The sequence below is a fragment of the Canis lupus genome, chromosome 8 (genome assembly GCF_011100685.1).
Source record: "Canis lupus familiaris isolate Mischka breed German Shepherd chromosome 8, alternate assembly UU_Cfam_GSD_1.0, whole genome shotgun sequence".
In the NCBI taxonomy this organism is placed as follows: Eukaryota; Metazoa; Chordata; class Mammalia; order Carnivora; family Canidae; genus Canis; species Canis lupus.
Genome location: NC_049229.1, coordinates 39,618,375 through 39,633,556, shown reverse-complemented (window position 1 = coordinate 39,633,556; position 15,182 = coordinate 39,618,375). Strand labels below are relative to the sequence as shown.

The 15,182-nt window shown below is 52.6% G+C and overlaps 1 protein-coding gene across 4 annotated transcripts in view; it reads left to right on the top strand.

The window, feature by feature from the left end:
• Positions 1-15,182, top strand: part of RAB15 (RAB15, member RAS oncogene family) — a 35,581-nt gene that overhangs the window by 6,452 nt on the left and 13,947 nt on the right. The window contains exon 1 of one of the 4 annotated variants that reach the window (XM_038544957.1): positions 4,259-4,282. The exons of 1 other annotated variant lie outside the window; for it this stretch is intronic. Coding sequence is in view for 1 of the 3 variants with exons in the window: in XM_038544954.1 (XP_038400882.1) it covers positions 4,985-5,108 (124 nt within the window). In the remaining 2 variants the exon portion in view is untranslated. Of the gene's footprint in view, positions 1-4,258; positions 4,283-4,917; positions 5,109-15,182 lie in introns of those variants that run through there. 2 more of the 4 variants (XM_038544954.1, XM_038544956.1) reach the window with 2 other exon arrangements.

Here is a 15,182-nt window from a genome sequence, read left to right as displayed (position 1 = left end):
CGGCTCCGTGTTCTAAAAGTTCAAAATCTCAGGTAACAAAGAGATCTTAAGTGTTTTCTTCCACTGGACAGATATCCATAATCCCTTTAGAGATTTGAAATTATTTTCTGGACAAATATTGTGACCTCTTTCAAATTGTATATTATTGTTACTCCTTTCAAATAGTCTTTTCATATTGCTGACTTATGACTACAGGGTCAACCCTCCCCTCCCCTGTTGAGGTTCCCAAAGTTTCATCTTCCTTACAGACTATCACGGGTCCCCTCCTCCCCTGCAGTGTACAAGGCAGTCTTAGAGGGGGTCTCAGGGGTATAGTTAGAAAAAGAAAGCCTATAATCTTGAAATGTGGGGGACTGGAGGGTGGTATTCCCCAATCCTTGCTAGGCGGGCACTTTCCTCCATCCTTCCTACGAGGCTTTGCTTATAAAAGAGCATGTCTTGCTTTTAAATTGAGTCCCACAGTGGGAGTCCTTACTGAAGATAGCAGAGCATCTGCCACCCTGGGTGCCTAAATGACTTCGTAGCACAGAGCCACTCCCATTCCCACCTCCTTGCTGCCCAACACACTTTACATGAGAGGGATGTCTTTATGTGTGAGTGCCTGAGATTTTAGGATTCATCTGTTACAGTATCTAACATTGCCTTAACATACATAAAATGAATGACTTCATTCCTACATTGATTCCTATCTGCAGGTTATATCTTGTCCCCACTCCAACCCCCAAACATAACTTTGACAGTAAAAGACTGATATGACATACATCGATTGGTTGGTGGTTACTAGTTATGTCTTCTCAACTCTAGTCTCATAAAGGGAAGAATCTTCTGAGGTTTTCCCATCATGAAATCCTCCCATCGACAATCCAATCTAGACCACCTATTAGGAAGCCACAGGAGCAACTTAACTTTCATTTCTTGTTCCAAGATAATGAAATCATTCTGAAAAACTATCTGCACAGGGAGTAACTGATGAGGCTCCTGGATTGGTTCTTTATCATGGGTTAAATTTGTATCCCCCACCCCCTAATTCATATGCTGAAGTCCTAAACTGTAACCCCTCAGAATGTGACTTATTTTGAGAGGTAGATACTTTAAAGAGGTAATTAAGGTAAAATGAGGTCATCTGTTTGGGCCCTAAGGCAATGTGACTGATTTCTTTGTGAGAGGAGAAGAGAAGGGCACAGAAAGGCTCAGAGCAGGAACAGGAAGATGGCCAGGTGGAAGGAGGGAGGACTCAGATAAATCCAACCCTGCTAACACCTTGACCTTGGACTTCAGCCTCGAGAACTGTGAGAAAATAAACTGCTGTTTAAGCCACCCAGTATGTGGTACTTTGTGATGGCAGCCCGAGCTAATACAGTCCTGAAGCCAGTGGCCTGGACTCCAAGGACAACCTGAAGTGGTACTCTGGGTCATTCTGTGTTGGCTTGAATTACCATCAGAATTGTTTTCTTTGGTCTCCAACCCCAATATGCATCCCTGACAACTTGTCTTCTTCCCTCTTCCCTTGTCATTTCAGACTCTTTCCCCCTTTCTCTATCTATTAGAGATAGAAAGAGAAAAGGATGGGGCACCTAGCTGGCTCAGTAGGTAGAGCATGCAATTCTTGATCTCGGGGTTGTTAAGTTTGAGTTTCATGTTGGGTATAGAGATTACTTAAAAATAAAATCTTAGGGCAGCCCAGGTGGCTCAGCGGTTTAGCGCTGCCTTCAGCCCAGGGCCTGATCCTGGAGATCCGGGATCGAGTCCCACATCGGGCTCTCTGCATGGAGCCTACTTCTCCCTCTGTCTGTGTCTCTCTCTCTCTGTCTCTCTCTCTCTGTCTCTCATGAATAAATAAATAAAATCTTTAAAAAAAAAACATTAGGGATCCCTGGGTGGCGCAGCGGTTTGGCGCCTGCCTTTGGCCCAGGGCGCGATCCTGGAGACCCAGGATCGAATCCCACATCAGGCCTCCCGGTGCATGGAGCCTGCTTCTCCCTCTGCCTATGTCTCTGCCTCTCTCTCTCTGTGACTATCATAAATTAAAGAAAAGAAAAAAAAAAAAACGTTAAAAAATAAAACATTAAAAAATAAAAATAAAATCTTAAAAAAGAGGATATGAATGGAGGACCTACTGAAGTGATGAGGAAGGGAGGTTCTATGCTATTTCTCCTAACCTTGAGATAAGGTGAAAATCCTATAAAGTGAGCACATCAGCTTTGTCACCCAAAGTTGGAAACACAGGTGTGAGTCTGGAAGATGTGTAAGGGTTTTGCTCGTGAGGAGCCCCATAGTCCAGCTGTGTTGGTCTCAGCGGTGGGCTGCCTATGGGCCAACACTCTGGCTATTCCGCTGTGGCCATGGTAGATCCCACAGTGGTGCCCCTGCTGACTGTTTAAACAGGGAGCATGCTCAGTGTCCGGGCTGGGGGTGGCAGGAAACAGGGGCAGGCACTTGTCTCTCCCTGGTAAAAGAATGAGTGTAACATAACTGAGAAACTGATTCTTGGGGGCTTCTTGTGAGAGGGAAATCCGGCAACCATTCTCGGACGTCTCCCAGCCCTGCTGAAACCTGTCCTAGTGCAAGCTGACCTCAACTAGGGAGGATGCCAGAATGTCCCACTGGATGCTGACATAAGGAGGTGAAATTGGGTGTGTATAAAGCCCCTGGTTAAAGCAAACTTTGTTGTCCTCACGAGTTTACATGATTCTTTTGCTAACACTGTTCCAAAAATCTCAGCTCTTCCATTTCACAGTGTGAAACACACACACACACACACACACACACAGAAATGTATTTCTGAAAGTAGCAGAGCCAGGATGTGAATGGACAACTTAGGTGTCTAGCAGCTTGGACTGCCATATGATTCCTTTTTTCTTTTTTTAAAGCAACATAAGCTAATGAATTTGACGTCTGCCCAGCATGATGAATTATCTTTAATTTTTTTATGAGTGTATTTACTTCCTGGATTCATTCAGGAAACCTCACTCCCTTTCCTGTCTTGCCTGGGGAAGTTATTTCTTTCAAAGTTTCTTCTTGGACTAGGAACTTGCCTCAGGGCGCATCTTTCCTGTTTCCTGGACGGAAACAAGTAGAGAGCCCCTAATAGTCCCACTAAGTAGACCTGCAGAGTATTTATCATGACGATGCCCATCAATGGGAAGGCAGCTGCAGTGCCCAAAGGGGGTCAGGCTGAGTTGAACCTGCACTCCACACTTTGTGTGGTAGTGTGGATGAGTATCACAGCATGATGGCCTGAGTTCCTGGAAAACATCCCTGAGCCTCTGTGGGATACACTTACCAGCCATGTATGCATATGGGAAACATTACAGGGTGGTCTCTGTCCCTCAGCATTTATTGAGTACTGTCATGTGCTGTGCTAAGTCCTTTCCACACATTGTTTCATCTTTCCAACAATCCTGAGAGGATATCCCTATTTTTACAGATGAGGAAACTGAGGCATAGAGGGGTACAATAACATGGTCAAGGCTGTACAGCATGTGAGTGAAGGAGCTGTGGCTGGAACCCAAGGGTGCCCAACTCCAGAGACCCTCATATGCACCTGAAACCCAGTGTAAATCCAGTAAAGAGAAATACACCTGGAAATCTTAAAAATCTTAATGGAATTCACAGGGTCCATTTTCTTAATTCTTCACGTCATCAAAGTAGCTACCAGCTTCAGGAGTTTTTCCTCTTTATTATAAATTTAGACATACAGCCTGAAATACAACTCTTCAAACCAAGAAGATGGGGAGTTACTGCTTTCCTTAACCTACTACTGAAAAATATATTCTCTATCGAATACTCAGAAGGACGCCTTTCATCACTTTTTAAAGATCTCCTGGGCTGGGCTTGTTCACCCGTAATACAGTTTCTTAGGAATACAGAATCTTCTAGGTTCCAGAAAACACGCATTTGCCTCTCTCTGGTGCTAACACATTCATTTGTGGTCAGTTAAGTCTTGAAAGAGGCCCATCCGTTCTTCGGTGTCACTGGTGCACACCAGCAGCAATACTCAGTGGTCTGACATAATGCATTGGCACCCTGAGCACCTATCCCAAGCAGCTTAGACCCAGAACAGGTGCTTTTGCTTGCCCGAAGGATTGTGCATTTGGAAGTGTTTCTGTGGCCATCTCTCTTCTCATCCTAGCAGAGGAGGTCAGCAGAAATTTTACCCGTTTAGATTAAAACTGGGATGAGGGCGGACACAGTCACACGGGGTTACGGGGAAGCCAGGTGGCAGGGAGAGAATTCTAGCAACGCTCTCGAGTGTTCCCGGAGACAGCGACTCCAGGGATAGGTGGGTGTTGGCCGCAGACCCCGCCGGGATGGGGGGGGCGAGCCCCGGTGAGGACCCACTCCCGGACCCGGCCGCGCTCCCGCAGGGGCGGGGTTGGCGGGGCGGGGACCGGGACGGGATCCGGGGAGAGGCGCGGAGCCCCGAAAGCCGAGTCTGGCGGAGGCGGAGGCGGAGGCGGAGGCGGGCCGGCGGGGGGCGCTCCCCGCAGCTCCGGCCGCGGCACGTCCGCAGGGTCTCCGCGGGGTCGCGGCCCGGCGCCCGGGGGCCGGGGGGAGGCCGGGCTGCAGCCCCGCCGCGCACCCGCCTCCGCCCGGGGTCGCCGCGCTCCGGCGCGCTCCCCGCCCCCTCCCCCGGGACGCGGGCGGCGGCGGCGGCGGCGGCGGCGGCGGCGGCGGCGGCGGGGGCGGCGCAGGGGAAGGGGCGGGCGGGGGCCGCCGCGCTCTCTCCTCCCACCCGCGCGCCCGCCGCGCCGCGCCGCGCTCCCCGGCCCCGAGCCGAGCCGAGCCGAGCCGAGCCGAGCCGAGCCGAGCCGAGCCGAGCCGAGCCCGAGCGAGCGGGCGGGCGGGCGAGGCCGGCGCGGGGCCCGGCGCCGCTTCCTCCTCGCAGCCCGCGGCGTCCCCGGGCGGGCGCGCGCCGCGATGGCAGCGGCCGAGCGGGGCTGAGCCCGCCGCCCCCGCAGCCCCCGGCCCGCGCGGCCCCGCCATGGCGAAGCAGTACGATGTGCTGTTCCGGCTGCTGCTGATCGGGGACTCCGGGGTGGGCAAGACCTGCCTGCTGTGCCGCTTCACCGACAACGAGTTCCACTCCTCGCACATCTCCACCATCGGTAAGGGGCGGCGGCCGGAGGGGCGCCCCCTCCCCCCGCCCCCGCCCCGGCCCCGGCCCCGACCCCCGGCCCCCGCCCCGGCCCCCTCCCCCCGCCCGCGGGGACCGTCCGCCTCCCCGGCCGGGGGCGCTGGCGCGGCAGAGGCCGGGACCGCCCGGGGACCTGAGCCTCGGGTCCCGGAGGTGGGGGCGTCCCTGCTGTCGTCCGCGATTAGGGCTGGGCTCTCGGGCCGCGCTGGGGACCCGCCGTCCGACCAGTGCAGGCCTGGGTACCCCGAGCTGGGGCAGCGAGGACCCTGGCCCCTGAAATGACTTCCCCACACCCCCCAGGTGGACGGGGGGAGGGGAAGCAGCCTGCGCTCCGGAGGAGGGGTTCGGGGTGGGGAGCCGCGTCACCGAGTCACTGGAACCCTCAGGTCAGGGGTGACCCAGTGTGGAGCCCCGAGGGGGGAAGACGGGAGGAAGACGGGAGGAAGGGAGGGGCCCAGGGATTGAGTTTCCAGAGCACAGATGTGAAGGGAAGGCAGCCACAAGGTGGGACACCTGGAGGAGGACAGATTCGGTGAGCGTGTTTGCGGGTGAAAGGGGCACTTATTAGCCAGCTCCAGAAAGAAGAACATTGGCCAAAGATTTGTATTGAAGGAGGCTGAGGACCCACCCTCCAGTACCTCTCTTTGATCTGGCGATGCTGGCAGCCTGCGCTTAGACGGACGAGATCTGGTGGCTTCCCAGACCGGACTGTGATGGCATCCCTTGTTCTAGGAGGGTTGGGTGACCTCCCCTCTGAGGGGGTTTCATGCCCTTGGACCGTAAGGGGCCTCCTCCTCGGGAAGGTGCGAGCTGAGGAAGTCCACCCCATCTAACAGCTTCCCCCACTGTGGCCCTGGAGGAGCCTCAGCACTGCCCAGGCCCCCTCTCCAGTGGGCAGAGCCCCAGCACTCAGCTCCCACTTGAGGCTTCCACCCTTCCCCCTCCCCCCCTCCCCCCAAACACCCGGTCCTTGCCAAGGGAGAAGAGGGAGTGGATGGAGCCAGGAGGGACAGAGACCCGCGGCTGTGTTGTCACGTAGACCTGGAGACCTCACTTTGGGGCAGTGTGACCTTGAATAGTTAAGCTTCTGAGCTTGCATATCTCATCTGTAGAATGGGAATGATAGTGCTTACCTCCCCAGGTGTTGTAAGGATTAAATGAGATCATGTTTGTTCAAAGCGCTTAACACAAAATTGGACACATGTGAAGTTGGATAAATGCTAGTTGTTACTGTTGTCATTGTCCTTGAGCTCCCGGGATCTCCTTCTCTTTTTCTTCACTATCTTCATGGGACCCAGGGTGAGGGAACAGATTCATCCTTCTCAGGAGAGCTGTGAGGCAGGCTCCTAGGAGTTCTGGAGCGTGGGCTGGGCCACTGCTTGGATGAGAGGTATCTATCTCGGAGGGATGGGCGGGGTACTGAAAGCCTAGGGAAGACTGCCTGCCTCTGGGGAAGGCTCAGGGAAGACGGTACATTGGAGGGAGGCCTGGGAGTGAGCACGGGAGGGGCTGAGGAACCAGATGGGATGTGGGGACAGGTTGCAGGATGGGGACAAAGGGCAGCAAGTTAGCACGTAAGGAAACTTTCAGTGGCTATTTTATGGATGGGTTTGGTGCCAGGAACTGCTGAGCTATCACAGGGGGCTGTGGGCTGCTGGGGCCTGAGGCAAGGGAGTGGTCTCTAAACTTTGCCTCAGGAGCTACAGTAGTTCGCACCCTGGTGTTCTGGCCACATTTCAAGTCCTAGGAGTGATCTAGGTTTTTCCCTGGAGCACCTTATTCATCTACCTCATTTCAGAAGCTCTTGGGCTCCCGCTCAGTGTTGTTACGGGAGCTAGTCTCCCCTAGAAGATGTGTCCTACATCTTTCCTACAGACAAGGGGGGGAACCTGTGTTTCTGAAATCTCAAGGTGGCCCTTCTGAGACTTCTGTTTTCCCTAAGTCCCTTGCTAATCACCAGCCCTTCTTATGTCTGTCCCACCTCATCTTCTTGTTGGACACCTTGTTCCTGCTGGAGAGGCAAAAGTGCACTTTCCCCTCACAGGTCCCTGGGACTTACTCAGGGTCCCCCCTGGAGCTGACCACTTTAGAGGTAGAAGAGAATTAGCAAAGGAAGTGGAAGTGTCTCTATAGCACAGTCCCCATGCCATCCGCTCAGGGCTCTCGGTATATTGACCTGAAGCCCGAGCAGGTTCTTTCCCTGCATTTCTGATGGTTGGGTCCTTTTCCCAGGACACAGAGGACTGTTTTGGAGTTTGGATTCCATGGAAAAGAAAGAAAGCTGCCTTTCTTCACAGTAGCCTTTTGAAATCTGCCCACTGGGCTCCTTACATATGTTTGGTTTGAAGCAACCTAAGGCACATGTGAGTCTATCTCATCTTGGGCATGTTTTTCAGCAATAACTACAACTTAGGGACGGACGGTCAAGAAAAGCTTTCCTTTCAGTGATACAGAAAGTTTCCCTTGGAGTTGGAAAGGGCGACTAGGACTCAAATCAAGGAGCCCAGAAAATGGGGTCTACCAAACCATATTCATTAATTTATCCATTCAGAAAAAATGCACGTGTCCTGTAGCTGGGCTCAGTGCCGAGACCTGGAGATTCCACGATGAATAACACACGTCCTCACCTCTCTCGATTTGCTCCTTGTCTGAGATACATTTCTTTACCACGCTGGACATTTTTCTAGGCACTTTTCCTGGAGTAACTTCGGTGAAATGGGGAAAACAAGGCATTTCACTAGTTATTGCCAAAACAGAGTTCAGATTCTTGGATCATGTCATGATGGCATCTAGGCTGGCACTTTTGTGATTTACTGTTTATGCTTGGAGAGCCTGTGACATTCCAGAGAAGGGCCTGCCAGGGAGCAGTGAGGAGACCTTGAAGGTAGGCTGAGTCACTCACTGCCCCTCTTTTCGTCAGCAGGTGGGCGGCTGGCCATGAGCTAGATCTGTGCCACGAGCAAGCCTTTCCCATGAGGCTGTGCTCACCCGGACGGTGGTGGTGGTGGTGGTGGTGGTGGTGGTCGTCGTCGTGTGCAGGTGGGCAGCCAGCCAGGGCCTTAAATGGCCTCTGCTGGTTCCTCACCTGTTTAATTAATTAAGGATCCACTACAAAGCCCTGTGCCAGGCACTGTTCGAGACCTATTCAGTCCACCTTTTCCTTTTTTTTTTTTTTTTAATTTTTATTTATTTATGATAGTCACACACAGAGAGAGAGAGGCAGAGACACAGGCAGAGGGAGAAGCAGGCTCCATGCACCGGAGCCCGACGTGGGATTCGATCCTGGGTCTCCAGGATCGCGCCCTGGGCCAAAGGCAAGCGCTAAACCGCTGCACCACCCAGGGATCCCCAGTCCACCTTTTCCTAGTTAGGGAGGTGGCACACAGGCGAGAAGAGCCAAGGCCGCAGCAACGAGATGGAGATCGGGAAGCACTTAGTGAAGCACTCTTCACATGTGGGAGATCAATTATGATCACTGTTACTGTGAGCGAAGCTCTCGCAGGAGTCATCAGCAGCTAAGCAAGGATACGAGGGTGCAGGGGCAGCCGGGGACTGGGCAGGAGCCCGTGAGAGCTAGAGCTGGGACAAAGTGCTAGAGGAGGCCAGACGAGAAGCCGCCCCCCCCCTCCCCGCCCTTACTAGAAGCAGCAGGGAAGGCTCTAGAAGGAGGGGAGGCTGGTGTGGGGAGGCTGGTGTGGGCTGCTTTTCAGTTCCTGGAGGGGAAGGAGCAGATGGAATAACAGAGCAGAGACGACCGAGGTGGGAATTCAGTGGGTGTTTATGGGATTCTGGGCACTCTGGCTACAGAACAGAAGGGAGTTTTTAGGGGAAGAGTGAGAACATTCCTCTGTTCATATCTCTGTCTCCCAGATTCTACGTGCATGAGGATGAAACCAAATCTTATCCCTTTATGTTTTCATAGTCCTAGTGTTGGGCCAGGTTCAAGTCTCAGAAATGTTGTTGAGTTAATGGATGAAGGAGGGCAGAGGGCATCCAGGGCCTGGCTAAGGAGGTGGGACTTGGGCCTTCGCAGCGGGATAGTTTTCTGAGCTGGGGAATAGATATGGTGACAATGACACTTAGGGTACGGGTTGGGAGCGGCAGTTAAGACCCGCAGCAGGGAGACCAGTCAAGAGTTGTCAACACAAGGGACTTCCAGATCTGTTCTCTCTGCCATACACTCCTCCTGGGGCCCCCACACCAAACTACACACCCGCTCCTATCTTCCTCTCCGAAGTGGAGAGTGGTCTGAAGCAGTCAAGCTGGCAACTTCTCCAAGGGCCTCACGTGACCTGTGCTGCTGGCCAAGGCAGGGAGACCATGTCCTATCCTACTATCCTTGCAGTCCCTTCGTAGACATTGTCACATGGTCTCTGATCTTTTTGTTTTAAAGGCCACCTGGGTTCCAAGGAGGCTGCCCTGTGATTTTTCCGGTTTGACTGGTTGAACCACTGCCTGGGGCTTCAGGGAGGCTTCCTCCACCTGGCTTTGCTCCTGCAGGCTCCCCTTTCTCTGGAAATTCTGTTTGAACTGGCTTGGGTGGCCTGGGGCTAGGGCTGTGGGTGACTGAAGGGGAGGGAGATGCCTAGGGAAGGATCAGGGGGCTTGAATCTGAGCAGGAACCTAGAGACCTAACAAAGGAGGCAAATGCTTGGGCACCAGGTGCTCCCCACAGCAGGGGGAGCTGCGGGAGGAGGGAGGGACGCCCACTGAACAGAAAGAGCACTGACTGTGTGAGATTCCCTGTGGCCTTACCCGGCTCTGCTACCTTCAGATGCTTATTTAACATCCCTTTCCTTAGTCTCCACATCTGTAAATCGAAGAGTAACAGAATCTTTCTTAAAGGTCCTCGTGACAATTACAGAGGCTAACGGATGCAGGCACTTGGCTGAGCCCTCCATGAAATGGTAGCCACTGTGATTATATTACCATCCTTATTATTTGTTATTCCTAGCTCGTAAGAAGGTTGTAGACATGAATATACTGTCAGTGATGCGCTTTGAGGCCATCCTATTTGTCACTCACGCACCCAGTTGCTAAGGTGCCCGCCAGGAGCTGGGGATGCAGCAGTGACCAAACAGGACTCAGGCACCAGCTCCCTTACAGGGGTCACGGGAGCAGGCTCTGGGTTTCATCTCAGATTCTGTGCCAGCTACCCCCCCACCTTGCCCCAGCAGAAGCTCTGGGAAGGAAGAGTGAGTTGGGAAGGAGTGGGGAGATGGGGGCTCTGCTTGGGGTCACCCGGCCTCAGGCCCCCATTCCACACACCCCATTCCCCAAGGATATGATCTCTGAGAACAGCTCTAAAACCCTCCGAGGCTTTCATTTCAGCTGTTCTGCACACCTGTGCCACCTTCCCAGCTTGGCAGACCACCCCCACCTTTGAGGGCCCTGCCTCTTCTCCCTCCTCCCATCCTCCCTCGCTCCCCAGACATCCTGGTGATGAGCTTTATAGCATGAAAGTCGATATTTGGCCATTACCCTTCTACCCTGATTGCCAGTTCTTCTCAGAGTGCCTTCTTCTGTAATCTAATATTTGTGCCTGTTTCCCTGTAAAACTGCCAATTTTCTGCACAGGCGTGTGACCTCTCCTTGGCTCTCCTTCCTGGGCAGTGTGCTTCGTCAGGGGGGCCACAGCTTCCTGGACGATTTATTCCTTGCACTGAGGAGAGGATTAATCATCAGCTTGGTTTTATAACAGGGGAAACTAAGGCCCCAAGAAAGGTGATGGCTCATACCTTGTGTGCAGGTGGCCCGAAGTTGAACCACACCCCCTCTGCAGTTTCTCCAGACTGGCCTGGGGCATGCCCTTGCTCCTCCCAGAAGACCCTCCCACAGGCTGCCAAGTGGAACCTCTCTCCAGTGAACCAGGCTGTGCCTCCCCCACCCACGGAGAGCTCTGGGATGGAGGGACATTTGTACTTCTGTTGCTGGCCCCATCTGCCTACTTGACATAACCCGCTGGGGAAGTGTCAGGTGCTAGGATTGTGGAGTCTGGCTGGGGAACCTTTGAGGGCGAGATCTGAGTGTTGCCCTCGTATTACTATCTTGATAATATATTTACTGAGAACTCTGACTGGGGACCCATAATCTGTAGAGAAGGCTGACCATGGCTTCAAAATGTGGGTCATCCCCTGACAGCTCTCAAAATTTTTCTTTTTCTTTTCTTTCTTTCTTTTTTTTTTTTTTTTGATTTTATTTACTCATTCAGGAGAGACACAGAAAGAGAGAAAGGCAGAGGGAGAAGCAGGCTCCATGCAGGGAGCCCGATGTGGGACTCGATCCCGGGTCCCAGGATCACATCCTGGGCTGAACGTCGCACTAAACCTCTGAGCCACCCAGGCTGCCCTCTCAAAATTTTTTCTCACTGATCTTTTCTCCTGGGATGTACTGACTTCATTCATTCACTCATTTATTCTTACACTCACCCACACATTCATTTTTTTCTTTCCTTTATTCAATTTTGTTGAATAATATATATTATTATATGTGCCTCTGCCAGGCAATGGGAATGTGAAATGAATAAGATGCTGTTTTGCCCTCTGGGAGCTCACAGTGCAGACAGTTAGAAAGTCAGGCATCCAAACCGACAAGCAGAAGAGCATGCAAAAACAATGTCAAAATGCTTGGGAATCACAGAGGTGATAAATTCCTCCGGGTTGGTTGGTGAAGGCTTCACAGAAGCAACATTGGAGTGGTTCCTGGAAGACCAAGTAGGGCTCCTCAGGGGCCAAAGGGTGGAGGAGGAGGTGCTGTGAAAAATACCTCATGATTTGGGGCTTCTACTCTTCTGCCTGGCGGGGCCGGCTGATAGTGGCTGGGCCATGGTCGTACCAGCTTCAGTTCAACGAGATCTTTGCTAGGAGTTTGCTCTGTTGGCTCTGTGTAAAGGCCCTGGAGGCCCTGCCCCTGACAAGATGTTTGCTCCTGAGGCTCCCAGCCCCAGTCTTTTTCTCTAGGAACTTTCTGCTACCTGGGTCAACATGGCCCTGCTCAGGAAGAGGCTCAGGAGGAAGGTGGAAGGGTGAGTGGTCCGTAGCTTGGCAGGTCTTGGCTGCGTCAGCAGTGAGCAACAACCATTCAGGAGCAGGCTCTGGGAGGCAAGGCCCAGGTCAGGGATCTGCCAGAGGGGAGCAGGACAGGATTAGCTGGAGCACACAGCACATGTCACAGAGGCCCTCTGTAGATCTGTGCCCATTGCAGTGGGAAGGGCAACAGGAAGGGAACTGGAGTGTCCTGTGTACCTACTATGTTCACAGGAACAGTTGTGCTTTACACATATGAGCCGTTCAGTGTAGAGATGTCATCATACAGTAAGGGGCAGGGAGTCCCCGAGCTGGCCTTGCTAGCATTCAAGAAGTTCCTCAGTACATTCTTCAGGTTAGATCCTCCGAACAAGTTTATGTGTATGTGCGCACACATGTGCACAGGTGAGGCTGGGAACCCCCTGAGATCCCAGAGAAGGGAAGAGTCTTGCTCTGCTTCCCCACCTCCTACCTCCACCTTTACAACAAAGGAAAGAGTAACATGGGTCCCTCTTCCTCTTCTCTTCCAGAGAACTTCAATCTTGATTAAAGTGTGTTCTTGGGATCCCTGGGTGGCGCAGCGGTTTAGCGCCTGCCTTTGGCCCAGGGCGCGATCCTGGAGACCCAGGATCAAATCCCACGTCAGGCTCCCGGTGCATGGAGCCTGCTTCTCCCTCTGCCTGTGTCTCTGCCTCTCTCTCTCTCACTGTGTGCCTATCATAAATAAATAAAAAAATTAAAAAAATAAATAAATAAATAAATAAATAAAGTGTGTTCTTGCCTGAGGGATATGTGCTGTTTCTCCTGCCCAACATCCTGGTCCTCAGATCTTTGTGCTGGTACCACTTGTCACGCAGCCCAGAGGTCACCAGTTTAAAAGGTCTTTGCTGACCAGCCAATCTAAAGCAGCTTTCACAGGATCTCTTCACTCTCTACTCCACTATTCTGCTTTTGCCCCTTAATGTCACTCTGAAATTATTTGTTTGCTTATTATCTGTCCTCCCCCCTAGAATGGAAGCACTCTGGAGACAAGGATCTTCCTGTATTACTCACTGCTGTGTCTTCTAGTACCTAGCTTAGTTCCTGGCACAGAGTAGGCACTCAGTGACAGTTGGTTTGAATGAATACATACCCGGATGAATGAATGCACGCATGCATTTTCCAAGAGGACTTTTGGTCTTCCTGAGGGGGCGCTGCAGCCTGTATTGGTGTCTCGGGACTCCTAGACTGATGAGTAACTTACTATGCTACACCTGTGTTTGGGACTGAGAAGAGGTGGAGAATTCTGTAAGGGGCGAGCAGTTTCCAGTAGTTTCTAGCTCTTCTGCTCAGCTACATGTCCTAGGGGAAGTTCAGACCTAGCTGGGAGCAAGAAAGCATGAGCAGGGTCCTCTTTGGTGAATGCAGAGAGGAGGGATTGGGCTCTTATACTAAAGGTCACTATTGCCTGTGTCTCAGAGTCACTGCAGGTGTCCGATGATTCCCATCAGCTCAGCCAGCTGCTGGAGTGCCTTGCAGTAGTAAGCACCTGGGCCCAGGCACTGGGGACAAGCCTGCCTTCCAGCCTCCTGGGACTCCATGTTTGCCTGGGAAATCCTTCTACGTGATAACGGCCCCTGGGTTTCCAAAGATTGACCCTTTAAGGTTTTATGTGAAGATGGTAGCCTCTAGAGGTGTCCTGATCCCCATATCACCTCTGAGCACATCGAAGGAGTATGTGTGTGTTTGTGTGTGTGTGTGCGTGCGCATGTGTGTGCATGTGCATGCGTGTCTTAAAAAAGAAAGGAGGGGGACACCTGGGTGGCTCAGTGGTTGAGCGTCTACCTTTGGTTCAGGGTGTGATCCTGGGGTCTAGGGATCAAGGCCCGCATCGGGCTCCCTCTGAGGAGCCTGCTTCTGTCTGCCTGTGTCTTTGCCCTTCTCTCTGTGTCTTTCATGAATAATAAAATTAAAAACTATTGGAAAAAAAGGGGGCGGTTAGAGTATCATTCTGAAATCTGCAGTCTTTCTTGTGGGTAGCATCCGCATCAGAGCCCCTGACTCAGGGTCCCGGAGGTTAAAACAGGGCCTTGGATTTAGAAGATCAGGATTCTGCCAAAGAGCAGCGCCTCCTCTTTTATTTCTGCTTCCCATCCCTCCCAGGGAGAGCTGGTGTGAATGCTGACAAATGCATTTGCTGAGAGCACCCGGCGCACCTTCTCCCCAGAGCGAGGCCAGTTTGAGGGACAGTCCATTTGCAAGTGGGTAAGAGGAGGAAGTCAGGTGGCCACTTGCAGTCCAGCATATAAGGAGGCTGTGTCCCCAGACGGAAGAGGAGCAAGGCAAGTAGCAGGTCCCTACCTGGTATGAGGGACTTTGGTGTCCTGGGACCCTTTGTCTCGCATCTTCTCTTGGGATTTGTCTCTTAGCTTGCCTTCTGTATTGTTCTTGTGTCCCTTCTTCCCCTCATTTGTCCCTCAGTTAGGGGGAAGATGGCATCATCAGTCTCTTGGTGTTACGGATTTTTTCTCTTGCCGAGAGAAGAGGGTTTTGAAGTGGGGATTACTCTGATGCCTTCTTTGGGGTGGCAAAGTCAGGCAGCCACCTCCCTGAAGGGTCGGCCTTTCCCTGAAACTTGTTTTGCAGTTGTTCAGGATGACCTCCTTGGAGGTGACCTCCTGCCACAACAACCCCCCCCCCCCCCCCCCCCCCCCGCCTCCCCGTGAGCTCCGCATGTCCAGCACTGGCTGGTTTCCTGCCAAGGAGGAGCTGGGGGCCTTTCCTGAGTTTAGGGCTTGGTAACTGGAGCCAGCATGGCCCCAGGGATTGGGTGTCTGCCTTGGGTTTCAGGTGGATTAAGTTGTTCCTGTTATGGCGTCTCATTGCTAATGAAAAGGCTCAAGTCACGCTGCTGGTCCTTTGGGCTGTGGTTGATCATGGTGATAACATTTGGCACGCAGAAGAAACTTATTTCCACTTGAAACATGTGGCACTTGGCAAGCAGGCAAGCTGGCACCTGACATTAACCCATTAGGTGCTGG